Consider the following 17,745-nt stretch of genomic DNA (forward strand, 5'->3'; position numbering starts at 1 on the left):
ATGTTACATAAGCTATCTAAACAAACGAACACTCATTACCCATTGTTGGTATTCAGCATGCTTAGACTACATGAGCTGCTTGTAGCTTGGCTCGCCAAGCTCATTAATGAGTTGCAACAAGCTTCACACAAACCAAACAAAGCAGAGTCGGGCAGAAATGTCACGTGAGGAACCGCCATGAAAGTTGGTAGATGGAAGGAACAACAAATATGCACCCGCAAAGCAGGTTAACTTATAGCGTACACTAAAATAGGTCTTACAAGCTTTAGGAAATTTAACAGTTGCCAGTACCCTGCCTACCATCCACTTGAAAAATTGGCTATCGAAGAAAAGCATAAAATAGGTTAACTGAACTCGTACGAGGCACTGATGGGTATGCAGATATCCTGCTCTGATTTTTCTTCCATGTAACACATGCATTTAATTTTACAAAGATTATACAAACAATAGTGGAATTCAAGATGGAGGAGTATGTTCTCTTATTGCATCTGCAAGCTTATTTATCTCCTCTTCTGTTTTTGTTCTTAGCAGGTAGGTACGTGCCATAGGGGTTCCTGACTCGTTTCCACTAGCATCACCACTGGCCTGCACAAAGTCAATGAAGCTCAGACACTACAGGAGAGCAGTTGAAGCTTCGTGAACAGCAGAGAGAGAGAGAGAGAGAGAGAGTCTCATAAAAGCACAAGCATGTTACCGACATGGGGCCTAGAAACTTGCAGTTTAACATACAAAATCTATAGAAAAAATGTCCTGGTATTAATGCACGGCAAATTCATCAACCACGTGATGAAGCATAGCACACTATAATTGTATCATGTAACAAAATACAATTCCGATTTGTCTATCTAAATGTTGCATGGTAGTGTAAATTCTTCATCTAGGTATTACCAGTATACTGGTACTGACTTGTGACTGAACTTTTAGCAAAAACCAAGAAATGCCCAAGCGACATCCTGATGGGGCAGATTCCATTGAGTGAAACCTAACTTTAATGGGCAAGCATGAGACCAACAGTAGCCGTGGGGGAGTTGCAGAATTCATAATGTGGGCTAGTCCACCATGAACACCAAAGACTAATTTTCCATTAGTACAATAAATCCACAGATTGCTCTCTTTTGAATGAAGCATAAAACTCTATGAGAAATTCTCCATTATATTGTCCATAACTAACAAGAGGCAAGAAGTCACCATACTTTTCTGATTTTGAACTGAACCTAGACTTGATAAATATACTATGTGTCAGCTTCATCTTCTCTGTCCCCATCACTGCAGCAGATCGGTTTGGATACAAGGCAGCTTGATTGCAGAACATGCAAGTCTTACACATGGCTGGCTAACCAGTGCGACACAATTTGACTTGCAGCATTAGCTCAATTAGATAAAAATCTTGTTACTCTTAATCCAGAATTAGGGTTGTCAGATATGAGAAAGGGGCCTGAGCTCTATACATTAGAAGTTGGATGTTTATTAGGGGCAAAAAAGAAATAATAGCAAGAAATCTCATGTCTGACTTGTACCAAGTCCAGACCCATTCTGTCTGCTCAGAATGTAGAGGATGCATGTGTAACAGAATTATAGACAGCAACAGCAGCAACTCTAACAACCTAGAAAAAACAGGTTTTCCAAAATTGCATGTTAAGAGCACAATATAAAAGATTTCCTGTGCTTGCTTCTCAGGTGCTTCAGGCAGCATGTGTTGAGGAGTGTAATACCCATATCACATGGTTGTGTGCTATCCTCTACATTTGTATATATGTTTATTCTAGAGTGTTAATCTTGTAACATAGCATTAGTGAGTTTAGTCAACTATTTTTGTCGTTTTTTGCATCTAAAAGGGCCGACCCCTATGTGTTGTATTCATTCATTCTTTGAGGTTAATGACGCAATTCTTATCTTCCCAATTAAGTATCTTCTTCTTGCTTTCTTTCATGGCAAACTGATTCTCCATAGCATGCATCTATAAACTAATAAGAGAAAGATGTGTGTCATTTGTTAAAAACTATGCCACAATGAACAATGCAGGTTAAGCCAAGATGGTAGGGTTTACTCCCGTAATATATCCTATATACTTATAATATAAGTATATAAAAATAACCATATACTGTACCCTATATAGTCATATTCAATTGACATCTGGTAGCAGGAAAGGATGGTAAAGGCATGCATGGAGAACAAAAATTGAGTAGTACACAAAAATACAGAGGATATTCTTAACAGAATTCATATAACCACCTTGTAACGTATTATACATCTATTTTTGTGCTAAGTGAAAACCATTAGGGTAAGATGATAGATAACCATCGAACTATTAATATTTGGCACGGAGTATATTACCAAAGTATGGAAAATTGTAGTGATTGTATTCTTCTGAATGTTCATTTTGATGCTTGGATATATCAAGGCATTTAGAAATACTTTACCAACCTGTGACAAAGCAAAGCAAAGATAGATTAGACAAAAAAAATGAAATTTCTCCCTCTAGAAAAAGAAAAAAAAAGGAAGAGAGAGAGAGAGAGAGAGAGAGGGAGAGAGAGAGAGAGAGAGAGAGAGGGAGAGAGAGAGAGAGAGGGAGAGAGAGAGAGAGAGAGAGATCCATGTACTGATAAGAAAAAAGAAAACAATAGATCATTTCCATCAATGAATGACAATTGGCAAAACGAAGATCTAAAGAACTGTGAATTTCACATTTATTCATAGAAAATCTTGGTCTTAAGATTAGCATAATCTTAGGAACAGAAAAACAGTAAGAAAAGCACACATACATCATTTCTAATTAAAATTGTTGGCTTGGATTCTCTGGTAGCTTTAGCAGCGCCTTCTTTGCATTTTATGGAAAGCTGACCAACACCCATATCCTTCCACCCATTCTCTAGTGGATTGTCTGGCTGAAAAATGTAAAAATAAAATAAAAAAGAGAAAAATTTAATAAAAGGAAAAAGAACAAACCATAAGAAACTTAAGGTGCAACCAACAACAAAGGTGTACCATGTTACATAGACATGGATCAGTGCGCCAGTGGTGAACATGGATACATTATGTCAGATTGAGTTGTCCATAAAGGAGATTCAGCAAATCTCTCTCTCTCTCTCTCTCCAATATATATATATATATATATATATATATATAATGCTATAGGTGCTCTAGGAGCACCTACAACCACCCAGTAGAAACCATAGATGTAGGTTGCATCTTCTCAATCAAACCTCATATTTATTCAACATAGTTTGTTTCATAGGAATCATGTTTTTGGACATAAAAATAAGACTTCTTAAGTCATGAAATTTTGGTAAATTGTGTGCCATTGATTTTTGAAGATCTTAAGAAACCTCCATGTAGGTCACAATCACAAGATCCAAAACTTGTTTTCTACTAAAAAATGCATGTAGATCATAACTACAGGGTTTGATCAACAGAAAAACTCAATTTTTTAAAAAACTATAGCTTCTGCTAGGCGGGTGTAGGTGCTCTCTCTCTCTCTCTCTCCCTCTCTCTCTCTCACACACACACACAAATATAAATGGGTAAATATTGGCTGGCTACTAATGAGTAGAAATCACTCTTTTCTTCAAAAAATTCATTTTTTTGTAGATGAAATGTTACAGATGTGATCAAGATGGTTTGTTTAGTAGGCAACTTGTTTTGGATCATGCGATTATGACACCATAATTAGGTTTTTAAAGGGGTCCAAAAATCAATGACGCACAATGTGCCAAAATTTCATAACTCAAAAAATCACATTTTTACATAAAAAAGCACAATCCAAGGCTTGATCCACAGCAGACAAACCATGCTGAACACATCTATGTGGTTAGATTGAGTCGATATAACTTGCACCCATGATTTCTAGCTCATTAGTTCCTTACCTTCATTAGTAGCAAATATTTTTCCCTATATATATATATATATATATATATATATATAGTCACTTGTATGTACAAATGCCTCATTTTTTGGGTTGTTTTTTTATGAAACTAACTATACAGATGTGGTCTACATGCTTTTCTTAGTGGGAATTGGCACTTGGACCATCCGATTACAACATGAATCAACGGCTTACAATGTGTGCTATTTTCTGAAAAACTAAAATCATGTTTTTAGGTCGAAAAAACAAGACCCAAGTGCCAATTCCTAGCATTTGGACCATGCTGAATCCATCTATGAAGTCCAATTGGATCAAAACAACATGTGCCATGGTGATCCAGAGGTGTTTCTATGCACAAACATTTGCAGCAAAATTATCCGTGTGTGTGCCTGTGTGAATTAATGTTTGACCATACTCGGCTGATCCGAAATTAATATTTCATAACAAAAGGGATTGTGGGGTGTGACTTTCAGTCATGGAGGGGAAGTAAATGAATCAACTACGCTGCTACATCCAGGTCAGAGCGAGGGACACTTTTGGATCTTGAAGGAAGTGATGGCAGATTTCCAAGATGGAGCAAGGATACTTCTCCAACTTTTGTTAAGGACATTAAAAGCCTCTCAGAATGTCTACCAAAAAACAGAATAATTATTTCGTTCTTTTCCCACGAGAAAAGAGAGGAAAACCCTACTTTACCAAGTTACTGTTTTTCCTTCTATATGTTGTTGCCATGGCCACACTAAACACTGGCAGTAACTTAGGCAACACTTTTTCTTGTTTCACTCAAGAAGATTCCTTGCTCCATATGGTAAGGAACTACACTCCATTTTATAACCATTAAACCAAAACTTGTCAAAAAATGGTAAACACATAATCAACAGCGCAAGCAATACTTTGATACAATATCTAAACTCTCCTAAACACAAACAATAGAGCCTAGGTGGGTTCCTTCATTATAGTTGTAACCCTGGAAGACAGTAGCAGCCCTTGTGCTTTACAAACCAATACAAGTGATGAAATACTTAAAATTAATCTAGGAAGAAAGTGTAAAGCTAATATAATATCAAACAAAGACAACAAGCAAAACATTACAGGTCTAACACAAGTTTTAAAGAATCACAATGCACAAAATTGTACCTTTACATACAACTTGCACTTGACCTCATGCACCACAATGACACCATGTTCTTCATTCCTCTTCAAAGAGGGGCTACTTGGTTGATCCATCTCGTTCTCTAGATTCCACAAACAATGCAATGAGTTTGTTAAATGAAAGCTTACATGCATCGGAAAGCTAAACACAATGCCCAAGAGTCAGAAATGACCTTCAAAATACATAGAAGAGATTGAACTTCATGACAAAATGCACACATGATAGTGTCAAGCTAGGATGGGTTGGAGGGATACTTATAAGAGGAAAACATTCTTGAGAAAAGAATAGAGGTGAGGACAGTCAAGCCAACTGAGATAATAGATTGGGCATGAGCCTGGCCACATAAGGCTTGTCACTTTCATGTGGACCAAACCTACTTGTAACTAGGGCAACTAAATAATTTTGGAACCTGTGGTTGACCTTGATCCAATAGTCTATTGGGTCAAGTAGGGTCCAATCTCAATGCATTGATGATCAACTATTGGAGATCTGCATAAAAATACATTGTACAAAAAAAAAATAACTCCTGCATTCTAGCAACATAACTTTGTTACTAAGCTAATGTTTAATCATCTGTAGTGACATCACTATCATAACCAAGCAAAAGCTATGAAAATATAAAAAATAATGTGAAGATCTTTCTTAAGAAATTTATTTGGCACCAAACCTGAATTATTCACCATCCAAACTTGAAACTTTTCTTAAATGCCTAGAAAAGGAAACTTGACAATCACTACCTTAGATATCATAGCTGCCCAGAGATTTCAAAAGTAAAGGTGAAGCATGCATCATCTTGTTTGGCAACACCTGCCAACTGAATAACCCTCTTTTGAGGTCAGAATCCTAGGTGTTACCTATACAGAAAAAAGGCACTTCTCTAAACTTTTATTTTTCTTTAAATTTGTCCAACTAATAATTGACACTGCAAACATTTCCTTCACAATCTTCTGGTTATTGGCAGTTGTTTTGAAGGACTTGTTGGCTTGTTCGCCAGTTTCCATTTCAAGAAAGACACTGAACAAGGAATTATGACTCATAGTCACGTGTGTACCATTTCCTAACTATTTTCCTTTTTTTCTCGATTTCGATAGGCACCCATTTTCTTCGAATAATAAACAGGAGTTTAATCAATTTGAGATAGAGCATACCAACATTCAGGGTTCCCTTCCAGAGAATCTGCGCAGTTGTGGATGACACACTTTACTATTATTACAGTAGATTTTCCATAATTCAATTGTACTATGAAATAAACATCATGATGCAGTGGTGAATGCAAAGGAATGAGACAATAGGTAAAGAAAGTAAAAAAAAAATGCTGGAACGAAAAAAGGCTGCTGCCCAAAAAAATCAATCCCCCCTTCGTAAAACCCTAGGAGAGGGTTTTAAATATTTAGCTGGCGGATCCGGGTCTCGGGTCCAGTCATGGACCCGAGACGAGATCCGGGTCTTCTTCTTGATGGATCTGGATCCGGGTCACGGGTCTTGGGGTAGGGTCTGGGTCCATCCTGCCCTGCATCACATCAGTAAGCGCTTTTCTACCTCGACACTTAAACCCAAAAGCAACAATTATTTCATTAATGAAGTTCCAAAACTTCTATGCAATAGTGGAATAAATCTTATATAATCCTGCTGCACAATGAAAATAATGAAATAAATCTTATATAATCCTGCTGCACAATGAAATAAGATGATACAGCCAAGCGAAAACATATATTCTGGAGGATATGTTGTCTGTGATGCATATGAGCAGAGCTCTGTGTGAAGCAAAGCATTTCTGACAGTAAATTGGATCCATTACATATTCTAAAGGTCTAGACCATTATGCTCTATGCAAGCACCCAAAATGCAAGGTATCACATGATCACAGTACCAAGAGCTCAAAGAATATGCTTATGCCTCATAAATAATGATAAGATCTCATTGTAAAAGATGAAGAGCAGCCAATCACTGATTCTTACCATCATCATCTTCAGCAGTTCCACTCACAGCAGTAGCTAAACTGTGGCTTCCTAAGAAGGGTGAAAAAGTTATAGTTCAATTACATGGGAAAAAAGAATAATGCATAAGATGGTATTCTACCTTGTGTTGATACTTGACTGGTAGAAAATGGATTAGAGGCAGCCGTGACTAAACTTTGGGTTCCTAACAAGAAAGTGAAAAAGTTATAGTTCATTTGAATGGAAAAAAAGACGAATGCATAAGATGGTATCTACCTTGTGCTGATACGTGACTGGTAGAAAATGGATTAAAGGCAGCAGTGGCTAAACTTTGGCTTCCTAACAAGAGAATGAAAAAGTTATAGTTCAATTGCATGAAATAAATGAATAATGCATAAGATGGTATCTACCTTGTGCTGATACTTGACCGGTAGAAAATGGACTAGAGCCCCATTTACTAAGCAAGCTTGAGTTTGAAAACCCTGGGACCAATCCACTGTTTCCAAAGAGCTGATTTGGGAACTCTTTGGCTTTTAAATTGGTAACCCCTTTGTTGTCTAAATTAGGTGAACCTGAGCTAGCCTTTAAATCAGTCACCATTTTTTTGTCTAAATCAGGGGAGCGCGAATTAGACAAGCTCTCTGTTGCCGTTGCATTTACTTTGAGCCATTCTACTACATCACTGAATTTCTCCTACAAACCAGTTGGCATGTAGAAAGAAAGGTAGACTAATGTCAGTATACAAAATATGCTGCAAAAAGAACAGTAGTAAAACCAACAAGAATGCTACAGATGAAAAGACTAAAACACTAAGACACACAATTCATACTTGTATATTTAGAACAATTGAAACAACAAAGGGGATAAAAAAACATCAATCCACACTCTTAAATCAACATATTTCAATTTTCAACTGGGTTCCTACATTCTCATTATTCCATGAATCCATGGCACATGCCTTGGCTGTTCAGCACTGCCACCATAAACTCAATGTTCCACATTCATATTTCAAACTGCAAATGCTTTTAGTTTAGGCTTATGTAACATGTGCAGTATAGTTATTCAAACAATTGAGATGAAACTCAAGAACTAAAGAAGAATATTGTAACACATGGAGACTGTAACTCAAAATCTTTTCTACATATCAGCTGCTTATATAATTCAATAATCTAATATTTTTTAACTAAGCATCATAGAACTTTTAAATTATTCATCTAGCATACCAGCAGCTCACACAATTCAAGAAATCTTTTCATCCAAGCATCATCGAACTTATAAATTATTTGTCTAGTACAACCAAACTCTTTCCCAAGTAAGAAACTTACTTCTAATAGAATTTGAGGGTCTTTTAGACACAAAACAGTTGTAGTTAATAATGTACAGTGTTGTGACAAAAACCAGCCTGATGAGCCAATTGGAGTGGAGTCCATCTATAAACTAGTGTTGTATGTATCATACCGTACCGTACGATATGTATCGTTACTTTTGGAGAAACTGATATGATACACACACGTATATCCATATTGTGTGTATCGTATGATACGCCCTTGTATTGACTCGTATCGTACGCTACAAGGCGTATTGTATGATACACCTTCGGCGCGCTTTAAAAAAGCCAAAAGTTACCTTTTTACTTTTTGGGTTTTAAATACCTCTTGAGGGCCGACTCCCTCATTTGTGTATAGGTCATTAGAGGGGAACCCACACACCCTAGGAGTCGTGAGAGCGATTTGAGGGCCAATCCGTGCGCAAGGGTGAGGGCTTTTGTATTTTTCTCAAGTTCCCTCATTTGTGTATAGGTCATTAGAGGGGAACCCACACACCCTAGGAGTCGTGAGAGCGATTTGAGGGCCAATCCGTGTGCAAGGGTGAGGGCTTTTGTGTTTTTCTCAAGTAAGAGTGCATTTCCACCATTTTTTCACTCAAGGAAGTGGGTTAAGGTAAAAATCCATATTCCTTACTTCTTATTGAGCTTTTTTGGGGAAACTGCTAGGACTTAAGTTTGTTATGTGTATGTAAACTTGTTGAATATTTGTATGCCTATATTTTTATTTGGTGGTTAATTGGTTATGTTTTATTTTAGATCTTTCGATGTCGTCTTCACGTTCATCTTATAGAGATGATCCTGTGTGGCAATATTATAGAAGTATGGATGATGTACCATGACCAGGATCATCATTGACATGTCTTTTTTGTGGTGCTATTATTAAAGGTGGATTGCATAAATTTAAACAACATATTGTAAGTCTTCGTCAAAATGTATGTTCATGTGATTATCCATTTATTCCTGTCACTTTTCATGTTGATGTTATTGCTGAACTAGAATTTTTTTTTTCAAAAATGCAAAAAAAGGCTTTCAACCATTGTTCCAGATTCTGAAGAAGTTGATGATAACCTACTTGCCAAAAAAATGACCGAAGATAAAGAGATCATCACGCGGCAGTTGGATGCAACACTGAGTAGTTCATGTGTTTGGCAAATAGGCTCTAGAAGATAGTTTAGTTTTAAGATCTTTATAGTTTAAAACTTTAAAGATGATGATCGACATATAAAATGTTGGTTAAACATAATGTTTTTAGTTATCATGAACTCTTAATAGTTTAGTTATGACTTAATGACATTTTAGTATAACTTGGATGTGAATTTAATATTGTTAGTTAAGGCATTAATTGTGTTTAAAATTTAAATTATGTAGTTGCCTTTTATTTACATTGTCAATTATCAGTTGCATGATTTGTTATTAATTTTAGTAGGAGAAGAAGATGATGATGATTATGATTATTGAGGTTTTATATAATATTTTGTTTTTGTTTTTGTAATATGAAAGTATGAGTCTTGTGGCATGTTCTTAATTGCAAGAGTCTTATGTAGCACATACAGACATAAATGCTTCATATGTGATTTTATGGTTGTATTTTGTGCAATTCATCATTGTTTCATATGTTATGATTTTTTTTATAATTTTTGCTAATTTTTTCTGATTTTTCTTGATTTTTTTAGAAATTTTAAAAATTTGTATTAAAAATTTGTATTAAAAATTTATGATATGTTTACGATATGATATAGGCTAATTTTTGCCCGACCAATACGGATAACGATACGATACTTACAACCTTGCTATAAACAATATGATCTTGATTAGCAAGAATCGTAAACAACAATAAAAATTGCTGGAAGGACACCAAAAAAAAGGGAAAGTGAAAGAAGGGACCATAATTTGTGAAGCATGATGCAGATAATCTTGCACACCGTCTTGCCAAATCTCATCAGGATGATTTTGAAGTTGTGATTGCACCCAGCTGTTCAGGCAGATGAGAAAACAACCAGATATGAGATTTGTAAGGACAATGTACTCGAGACAAACAGATCTTAACCAAACAATTTAATTGCCTTCAAGCATCAAGTCAGATTCATGACAAAACTCCCAAGCAGATAAATTATAGTTTCCTGGAGTACATAATTCCAAAAGTTGGAGCAAGTGCCCATACCCAGGGACTTGTATCAAACTTCAAAATCCGTCCCTGTTCTATCATCGAAAATCGAGGATTCACAAAAAGAACCATGCAAAACCTTAATTGGGATAAACTATTCGTTGGTGCACCTCTCAACCCTCGAATTTAGCCGCAAAAGTACATTTTTGCATTTTTTTTGTTCATCAGCATAGCTTTCTTCATGTTTTATCCCTTTCTGCAGTATTATGTATATGTGGATTCATGCCTACAGTAGCAAACACAAACTATGAAATGTTTTTCTTCTATTCTACGTAGCTTGATTGCAGGAAATCACAAAGTTTCTTATCTTGACTTCCACCTTTAAAATCGTATTTTCATTTCACCACTACAACAGGTCGCTCAACTAGCTTTTGCATTTGCATCAGGCTCTTGGTATGTTTTTAGCCAAATAATGCATCTCAAAGTGGTTTTCCTTTAATTTCTTGTAACTTTCTCTAGCATTTCCATGGAAACATAAAGTTTCAATATATATATATATATATATATATATATTATTTATTTGCTGATCTACACAATTTCCCCTTTTTCACTTTTCAATTAAAAACACGGGTCGAACTATCTGATTAATCTTTGATCCAAAATTTTTCTTCTCAATCATTTCTACTGAAGTATGAAGTCATTTTTTTCCGCACTACATTACACATTTACTTTGTACTTCACTATAAAGTTCACAGTTCCTAAATTCGTCAAATATATTAAACCAACACGAGATGGACCAGAAACTAAATGCACATCACTGTGGTTTTAGTATGAACCTTGCAAATTGAGTATTGAGCGCCCGAACATGCTGCTGCGACGACCGAGCCCGTTGCAAATCAAAAGGAGGCACTGCAACTATCCGTTTGCTCCGAAGCTGTCACACACCAACAAGAAAAGAGAAAAAAGAGAAATTCTTTTCAACTAGAGCAAGAAAAAGATACATACTTGTAACCAAGAATTTACCAAAATTTATCCAAATATGACAAGTTTAATGAAACAAAATCTCATTTAAATCCTCATTCACAGGAAACCAGAACGACGGGAATGAATTATGTCGTTAATAATGTAAGAGGAACCATTCAACTAAACCACGAAATCACGACAACGATCCTAAACCCATTAATACTTCCACCAAAAACGGAAAAGAAGACCAAGAAATAAAACCCAAAATAAGAAAAAGAAGATTAAGAAGTGAAAAAACCAAAAGATCAACAATTTAATTTCTTCTTTTATTGCTCCAAGAAATCAAAAAACCAAAAAAAGGGATAAGGGGAAGAGAAAACCCCGACCGTGGAATCAAGGGGTTCTGCATTGGACTCCGATTCCACACGGCGCTTCGTTCCCATTGATCTGTGAAGGAGGAAGGAGACGATTGTTTGGCTCTGTGGTGTGTACGGAAAGAGGGGAAACGATGGGTCGATCGAAAATTTGAACTCCAAAGGGTCGATTCCGCCAATTCTCCTTTTTATTAAACAAACAGGGGAAAAGGCTTTTGTATTCTGCCCTTTGGCATTTTTAGGGTTAGGGCATCAATTTAGTGTTCGAGATGTTCTGGACCGGGTTAGGACATAACTAATGGTTTGGTCCAATTAGCCAGCTCGGTCTGACTCCCTTGGCTAGGCTAGGGCAGGAAAAGATGAGCAGCTTACAGTTCAGCTCGTCTGGGCTCGGCTCGAAAACTGGGCTCGGCGCGAGCGGAGCAATGAGCCAACTCGTCGTTTAGGTATCTAAGACTAGTATGAACTGGGAAAGCTCCGTGCATCTAGGCTCATTAATACGTAGTATATTTTTTTTTATATATATTGTATATGGTTAATATTTGCTGGTATTAAAGGCACCAAACTATATGAAACTATAGAGCTGAAAATCATAGTTTCAAGCCTTATTGACTCAATCTGACCAAATAGTTGTCTTCTGGATGTTTTGTTTGTTAAGCATCAGGTCTTGGATATGAGTTCTCGAGTCATGAGATTTTAGTGAATTGTGAACCATTCACTTTTTTTAAACCTTTATAAAACCTGCTTATGTGTCTAAATCATATTATTTAAAGCTCATTTCCCACTAAACAAACCTTGTCGATGACATCTATAAGATTTAATCTAAAAAAAAATCTAAAACCTATGATTTTCACCTTAATAGTTTCACGTAGTTTTGTGGCTTATTTCTTCGTAACCCAACTTAAACCGTATTTGTATTACATCTTAAGTTGTTTATGTTTTTTTGCATATTGGGCCGTATATATATATATATATGAAGAGAGAGAGTGTGTGTGTGTGTGTGTGTGTTATGGGCAGGTGCCTAACATTTTTTTTATGCCTACCCCTAGTCTACAGAGCTTTGAAAAGATTGTTTATATGTTTTCTAAAATCTGACTATATAGATGTGATCTACATGCTTGATTTTATGGGAATTGACTTTCGGATTGTCCCAGTTAGGTTTTTAGAAGATTTAAAAAACCAACGTCTACAATTAAAAAAAATTTCACATTTGGTTATCCAAAAAGCAAGAATACAGAGCTATTTTCTAGTTTGACTCAGTCCTTTAATTTATTAGTTTCATAAGAAGAATGTAACAAGAATACCAATATTTTCAAGAGCACACTTAAAAAATATTTTTAAGAGTATGTGATGGTTGAAGAAGCACGTTGTACTCAATGAACTAGAAACTCACACAGCCACAACCACATTTCACAAAAACAAAAAAAAAGAATTTTGTAGAGAAATAGTGAACTGGTATTTATCTGCTTATACATCATATGGTTAATTTGATATGCATATTACCAGCCAGTTAACATTAATATGAAGATACCATATATGAACATACAATTAGTTTATTAAGATTAAAAAAAAGAAGGGAAGAATTACTTACCCAAGATTACATGCACTAAGATATCATCTACTCATCCAGATCGGTTAGTATATCATCTTGAGAAGATTGACAAGTTTAAGACTTTAAGTATCTACTTCTTGTGCATGCAATGCAATCGCTAGTTGTTGGATCTTAATGGTGAATTAAGCCCAGTTTAAAATCTGTATAGAGGCCTAAGGCAGGGCTGCCTGCTTCCCCCCCCCCCCCCCCCCCCCCCCCTTCTCATTGACGTTGTCATTGAGGGGTTGGCAGACTTGATTATGTAAGCCACAAGGGTCAGGTTTACAAACTCGACGTCCTCTTCGGATTTAATTTCACTCTTCTTCAGTTCGTCAACGACTTTATCCTTTTTGGTGAAGCCTCCATTGAACAGATGAAGAGGATTCTATGAATCCTCAAAGTGTTTGGCTTCATCTCGGGCCCACACATCAACTGATAAAAAAGTGAGGTCTTTGTCTTCAACGTTGATCTCATGCTCACAACAGCAACCTCCCACCTCTTCGAATCCCGGGTAGGTAAGTTACCGATTTCATACCTGGGCCTTTCCCTTGACAACCGGTTTGTTTAGGCACCGCTCTGGTTGCAGATCTTGGATCGAGTGGAGTCAGGATTGCAATCATGGCGAAATAAGTACCTTTCTCGGGCTGGTAGGCTAACTCTGATCAAATCAGTTGTGTCAATGACCCTTCCCACTACATGTCGATCTATAAGTTGCCTGCAAAAATCGAGAAATGTATTGAGCAACTCATGCTAACAAAAATAAGTTCTAAAATAAGAAAAACAACATGAAAATTAGAAACCCATAGAATATGTTCTAAAATAAGAAAAACAACACAAAAATTGGAAAAACAACATAAGAATATGTTGGTCGTTGGATCAAATGCATTTTTTTCTTATTGAAGTTTTATCCGGTCAGCACGAAAATTAGAAAAACAACAATCAAAGAATGAAATATGTTAAAAAATAGAAACATTAATAGAGTAATAGTAAGACAAATCCTTCTTTGTATTCAATACTGACTCAAAAAATTCACAAGATCAAAGCAAAAATGGTGGTTAGAAACCCAAAGGAAGAAACAAGGAGATCGGTAGGGTTTCTTCACCTTTGGATTTATTCAAACCCCATAGCAAACATAGAGGAGAGAGAGAGCATTTTGGACGGTCTCTCTCCCCATTTCTTCTTCTATGGGTTTCTTGGAACCCTAGCACACACACACATAGACTCTATGTTGGAACCCATTTGCAAGGAGAGAAAAAGAGAGGGGGGTAATGTAAACACCCCAAATTTTCCCTGTTCGTTTTTTGGACACCCCCCTTTCACAGATGCCATCCCTGTAGACCAGTGTAGGAGTCTAACCGTAGGTCCATTCCAGTTTAAGTGTCATTTTACTTCTTTTTGTCAGTAAAATTACCATTCTACCCCTATGTCACCTTAGGCTCTCATCAGTCAGACCCAATCAAGCTCATTTTTAAGTTCAGAATAGTTAGAATGTTTGTCATTTCTAGCTCTCCTGAGCTCACGATGAGTAAGTCTTATTCATTTATGATCATTTCAGCTAAAATTGGTTTATTTTCTCAGGAATGGGCTTATTTCTAGCTCGAGTTCCAGTCAATTGTCTCCGAGTCAGTTAATTCTAATCAACCCTATTTCCTTGAGTCTAACCTGAGCTCACCAGAAGTTCAAGTAGTCCAGTTTCAGTTCAATTTCGTTTCCCATAGTCTTAGAGTTTATTTCAGCCAATTTTAGCTGAAATTGAGCTAAGTCTTGTCAGTCTAGCTAGTGTCTAAACTCCAAAGTTAGTTTATCTCAGTATAATTGACCTTTATCTTAGCTCACACTTCAGTATATTTTCGTGATCCACTTCACTCCGGTGTTCATTTCTGAACATTTTCTCGAGAATGATGTCATTTCTCGATCATCCAGTCTAGGAGTTTAGTTGAGTCAATGTCTTTTTAGTTCATCTGAGTTTAGAAACCCTAGAACCTAGTTTAAACTAGTTTAAACCTCATTTTCTAGTGTCACTCTCAGTCCTGCAGGGGCAAAATAATTGCTCAGGTCATTTTATCCGAAACATCAATTCTATCATTTTCCCAAGTTGGTATAAGTGCCAATCTAGGCTCGGATCAATTCTTTCTCTGAAGTTTTAGCTATATCCGACATCCAATTCATATTTGGATCAAATCCAATATCGAATCTGATATCCAATACCCAATTTCTATCCTCAGACTGAAATTTTCAATTCCTTGTTCATGCCAGGGGTCCGGGACTTCAAATCCCTCATCCAGAGTTTGCATTTCATAGTCATTTTATGTCATTTTATAGCATTTCGCATGTCATTGCATGTCATTTTATCGCATTCCATGTCATCTCATATCATTTTCGAGATCCGACACTCTTGTTTTCAAAATATCAAATCCAGACTCGATTTTAAAACCTTTTCTTAGAAATCAATTTAAAAAACGTGAGTTCTAGAACCAATTTTTGCCATTTGGCCAACCCCGAGGGCTTTATATTCCATTATTTCAAAAACATTTCCTTAAAAAATGATCTGGATTTGTTTTAAACTTGATTTTTAAGTCAATTTCTATTTTTTATCAATTTTCTTCAAGTGGGGCCCACCCGACAAGGGATGCCAAACCCTAATTTCCATTTTTATTCAAATTCGTTTCATTTTTTGTGTTTTACTTATTTCAAAACTACAAAAAATTTAGTGGATCTAGGTGTCTTTCAAAGTTTCTTGAAAATCATGTTTTTAACCCCTTTGTTTTTACCTCTTTAAAATCATTTTTTAAAAACCAAATGGGACCCACATGGGTGGCGCCATATTTGGGGGTATTTAAACCCATTTGGGTTTAGTTAATATTTTAATTAGGTTAAAGTTGAAAAGTCAAAAACCAAAGCCCATTAGGGCTCTTTAGAAAAATTGCACCCCACCTCTTTTGGATTATCTCTTTTAATTAAGAGGGTTCCGATTAGATCAAAACTCTCTAAATCAAAGTTTTGAAAAGTCTATAAAAGGGGACCTCTAGGGGCCGACCCCCATACTCTATCTCTCCCTCTTTCCAGCCCTCTTGCTCTCCCGCTCTTTCAAGTTCCAGCAGCCTCCTCTATTGAATCAACCCAAGGTGAGTTTCTTCTTCCTTTTGCTTTTATTAGTTTTTTTTCTATCGATTTCCCTTGAATCCACCATAGCCGCCCATCTTTTCTTTGCTTTTTCTTCATTGTTTACTTTAAGGAATTATGTGAGAGCTTCAAGAAGATGATCAACTAATTCATGATCAAACTTTTTATAATTTTATTCCATAGATCATGCTTATATTTAGTTTATTTTGTTAATGCCCAAAGAAAGAAGGTGATTCAACCTTCTATAGGTCAAATCTCTCTTCTCTATTGACAAAATCGAATTTCAATCCATGCTCGAATTTCATTTTTTATTTTTACTGTATTCAGGTTTATTTTCAGTTATTCATGCATTTAATCATGATCCATAGCCATAGTTACACGTTTTATTAAATCAAGTTTTATTTTGTTCTAGGGTTTTAGATTCCATATTTTGAATTTTGGTTGTCTGTTTATGCTATTATTTTACTTGTTTATATTCATTGTTTAAATCTAAATTTTTTATGGTGGAATCATGCACCTATCTATGGTTTCTAATAAAAAAATAGATTTTTCTGAGTTCTGTAACCCTGTTTTCAAAAATCCAAGTCGGAACCTGTTTTCTGCACTATTAAAATGCTATGCAGAAACAGGTGCAGCTTGCGCAGATCATATCTCTCTCACCGAAGATCGTATTTTAGATCCGTAAAAAGCGACATCTTTGTTAGAGTGTCTAGTTTAATATTTAAATTTTTTATAAATTTCTATGATCATTTACTATTCTATTTTCATCCGACATTAGAACCTGTGTTTCTTGAACTGACAGACACGATTCAGAGCCAGGTTCATCTTGTCGGAATGATATCTCCCTAACCGAAGATCGCATCAATGAACCATAAAAAATAACCAATCTGTATGCATGTCTACTTTCTTTGGTGTGATTTTTATAAATTTTTACCATCGTTTTTTATTTTTTTAAGTCCAAAATCAGAGTCTGTGTTTCTTGAATTTTGAGGCATGATTAAAACCCTAGGTCATCTTACTGGAACAATTTCTCCCTCACCGAAGATCGTATTTCTGATCCATAAAAAGGGATTTTCTTATTGTTATATCTAGTTCATCTCTGAAAAAAATTATGAATTTTGATGACTATTTGCTATTTTTCCTTAAACCCGAAACTGGGTCGGTCTTTCTTGTATCGTTATGCATGGGTCAGAATCAAGTGCGTCTTGCCAAAGTCGTATCTCCCTAATCAAAGATCATATTACCAATCTGTAAAAATGGTTTTTTTCATTGATCTTTCTAGTTTTTGTTTGTTAAATTTCATAAATTTTC

At 35.9% G+C, this 17,745-nt stretch overlaps 1 protein-coding gene across 1 annotated transcript; it reads right to left on the reverse strand.

Moving 5' to 3' along the window:
- Positions 1 to 201: 201 nt before the first annotated feature.
- LOC149836097 (uncharacterized) lies at positions 202 to 11,945 on the reverse strand. Its single transcript, XM_090008985.1, has 11 exons — positions 11,733 to 11,945; positions 11,220 to 11,317; positions 10,164 to 10,251; positions 7,363 to 7,645; positions 7,229 to 7,291; positions 7,095 to 7,157; positions 6,974 to 7,024; positions 5,000 to 5,097; positions 2,763 to 2,885; positions 2,335 to 2,424; positions 202 to 585 (listed from the first exon to the last, which is right to left on the reverse strand). Exons 1-11 carry the CDS (start codon positions 11,787 to 11,789, stop codon positions 457 to 459), a joined length of 1,143 nt encoding a protein of 380 aa, XP_089865111.1. The 5' UTR covers positions 11,790 to 11,945; the 3' UTR covers positions 202 to 456.
- Positions 11,946 to 17,745: the final 5,800 nt, after the last annotated feature.

The sequence above is a fragment of the Nuphar pumila genome, chromosome 6 (assembly GCF_984573655.1).
Source record: "Nuphar pumila chromosome 6, dmNupPumi1.hap1.1, whole genome shotgun sequence".
Taxonomy (NCBI): Eukaryota; Viridiplantae; Streptophyta; class Magnoliopsida; order Nymphaeales; family Nymphaeaceae; genus Nuphar; species Nuphar pumila.

Excerpts from the sequence above, each read along its gene's own strand:
- LOC149836097 (XM_090008985.1), bottom strand. The coding sequence starts at position 11,789 with ATGGGAACGAAGCGCCGTGTGGAATCGGAGTCCAATGCAGAACCCCTT. Across the intron at positions 11,318-11,732 it reads CAGAACCCCTTGATTCCACG|CTTCGGAGCAAACGGATAGT; the intron begins GTCGGGGTTTTC and ends GGTGTGTGACAG. Across the intron at positions 586-2,334 it reads CTACAATTTTCCATACTTTG|GCCAGTGGTGATGCTAGTGG; the intron begins GTAATATACTCC and ends GACTTTGTGCAG.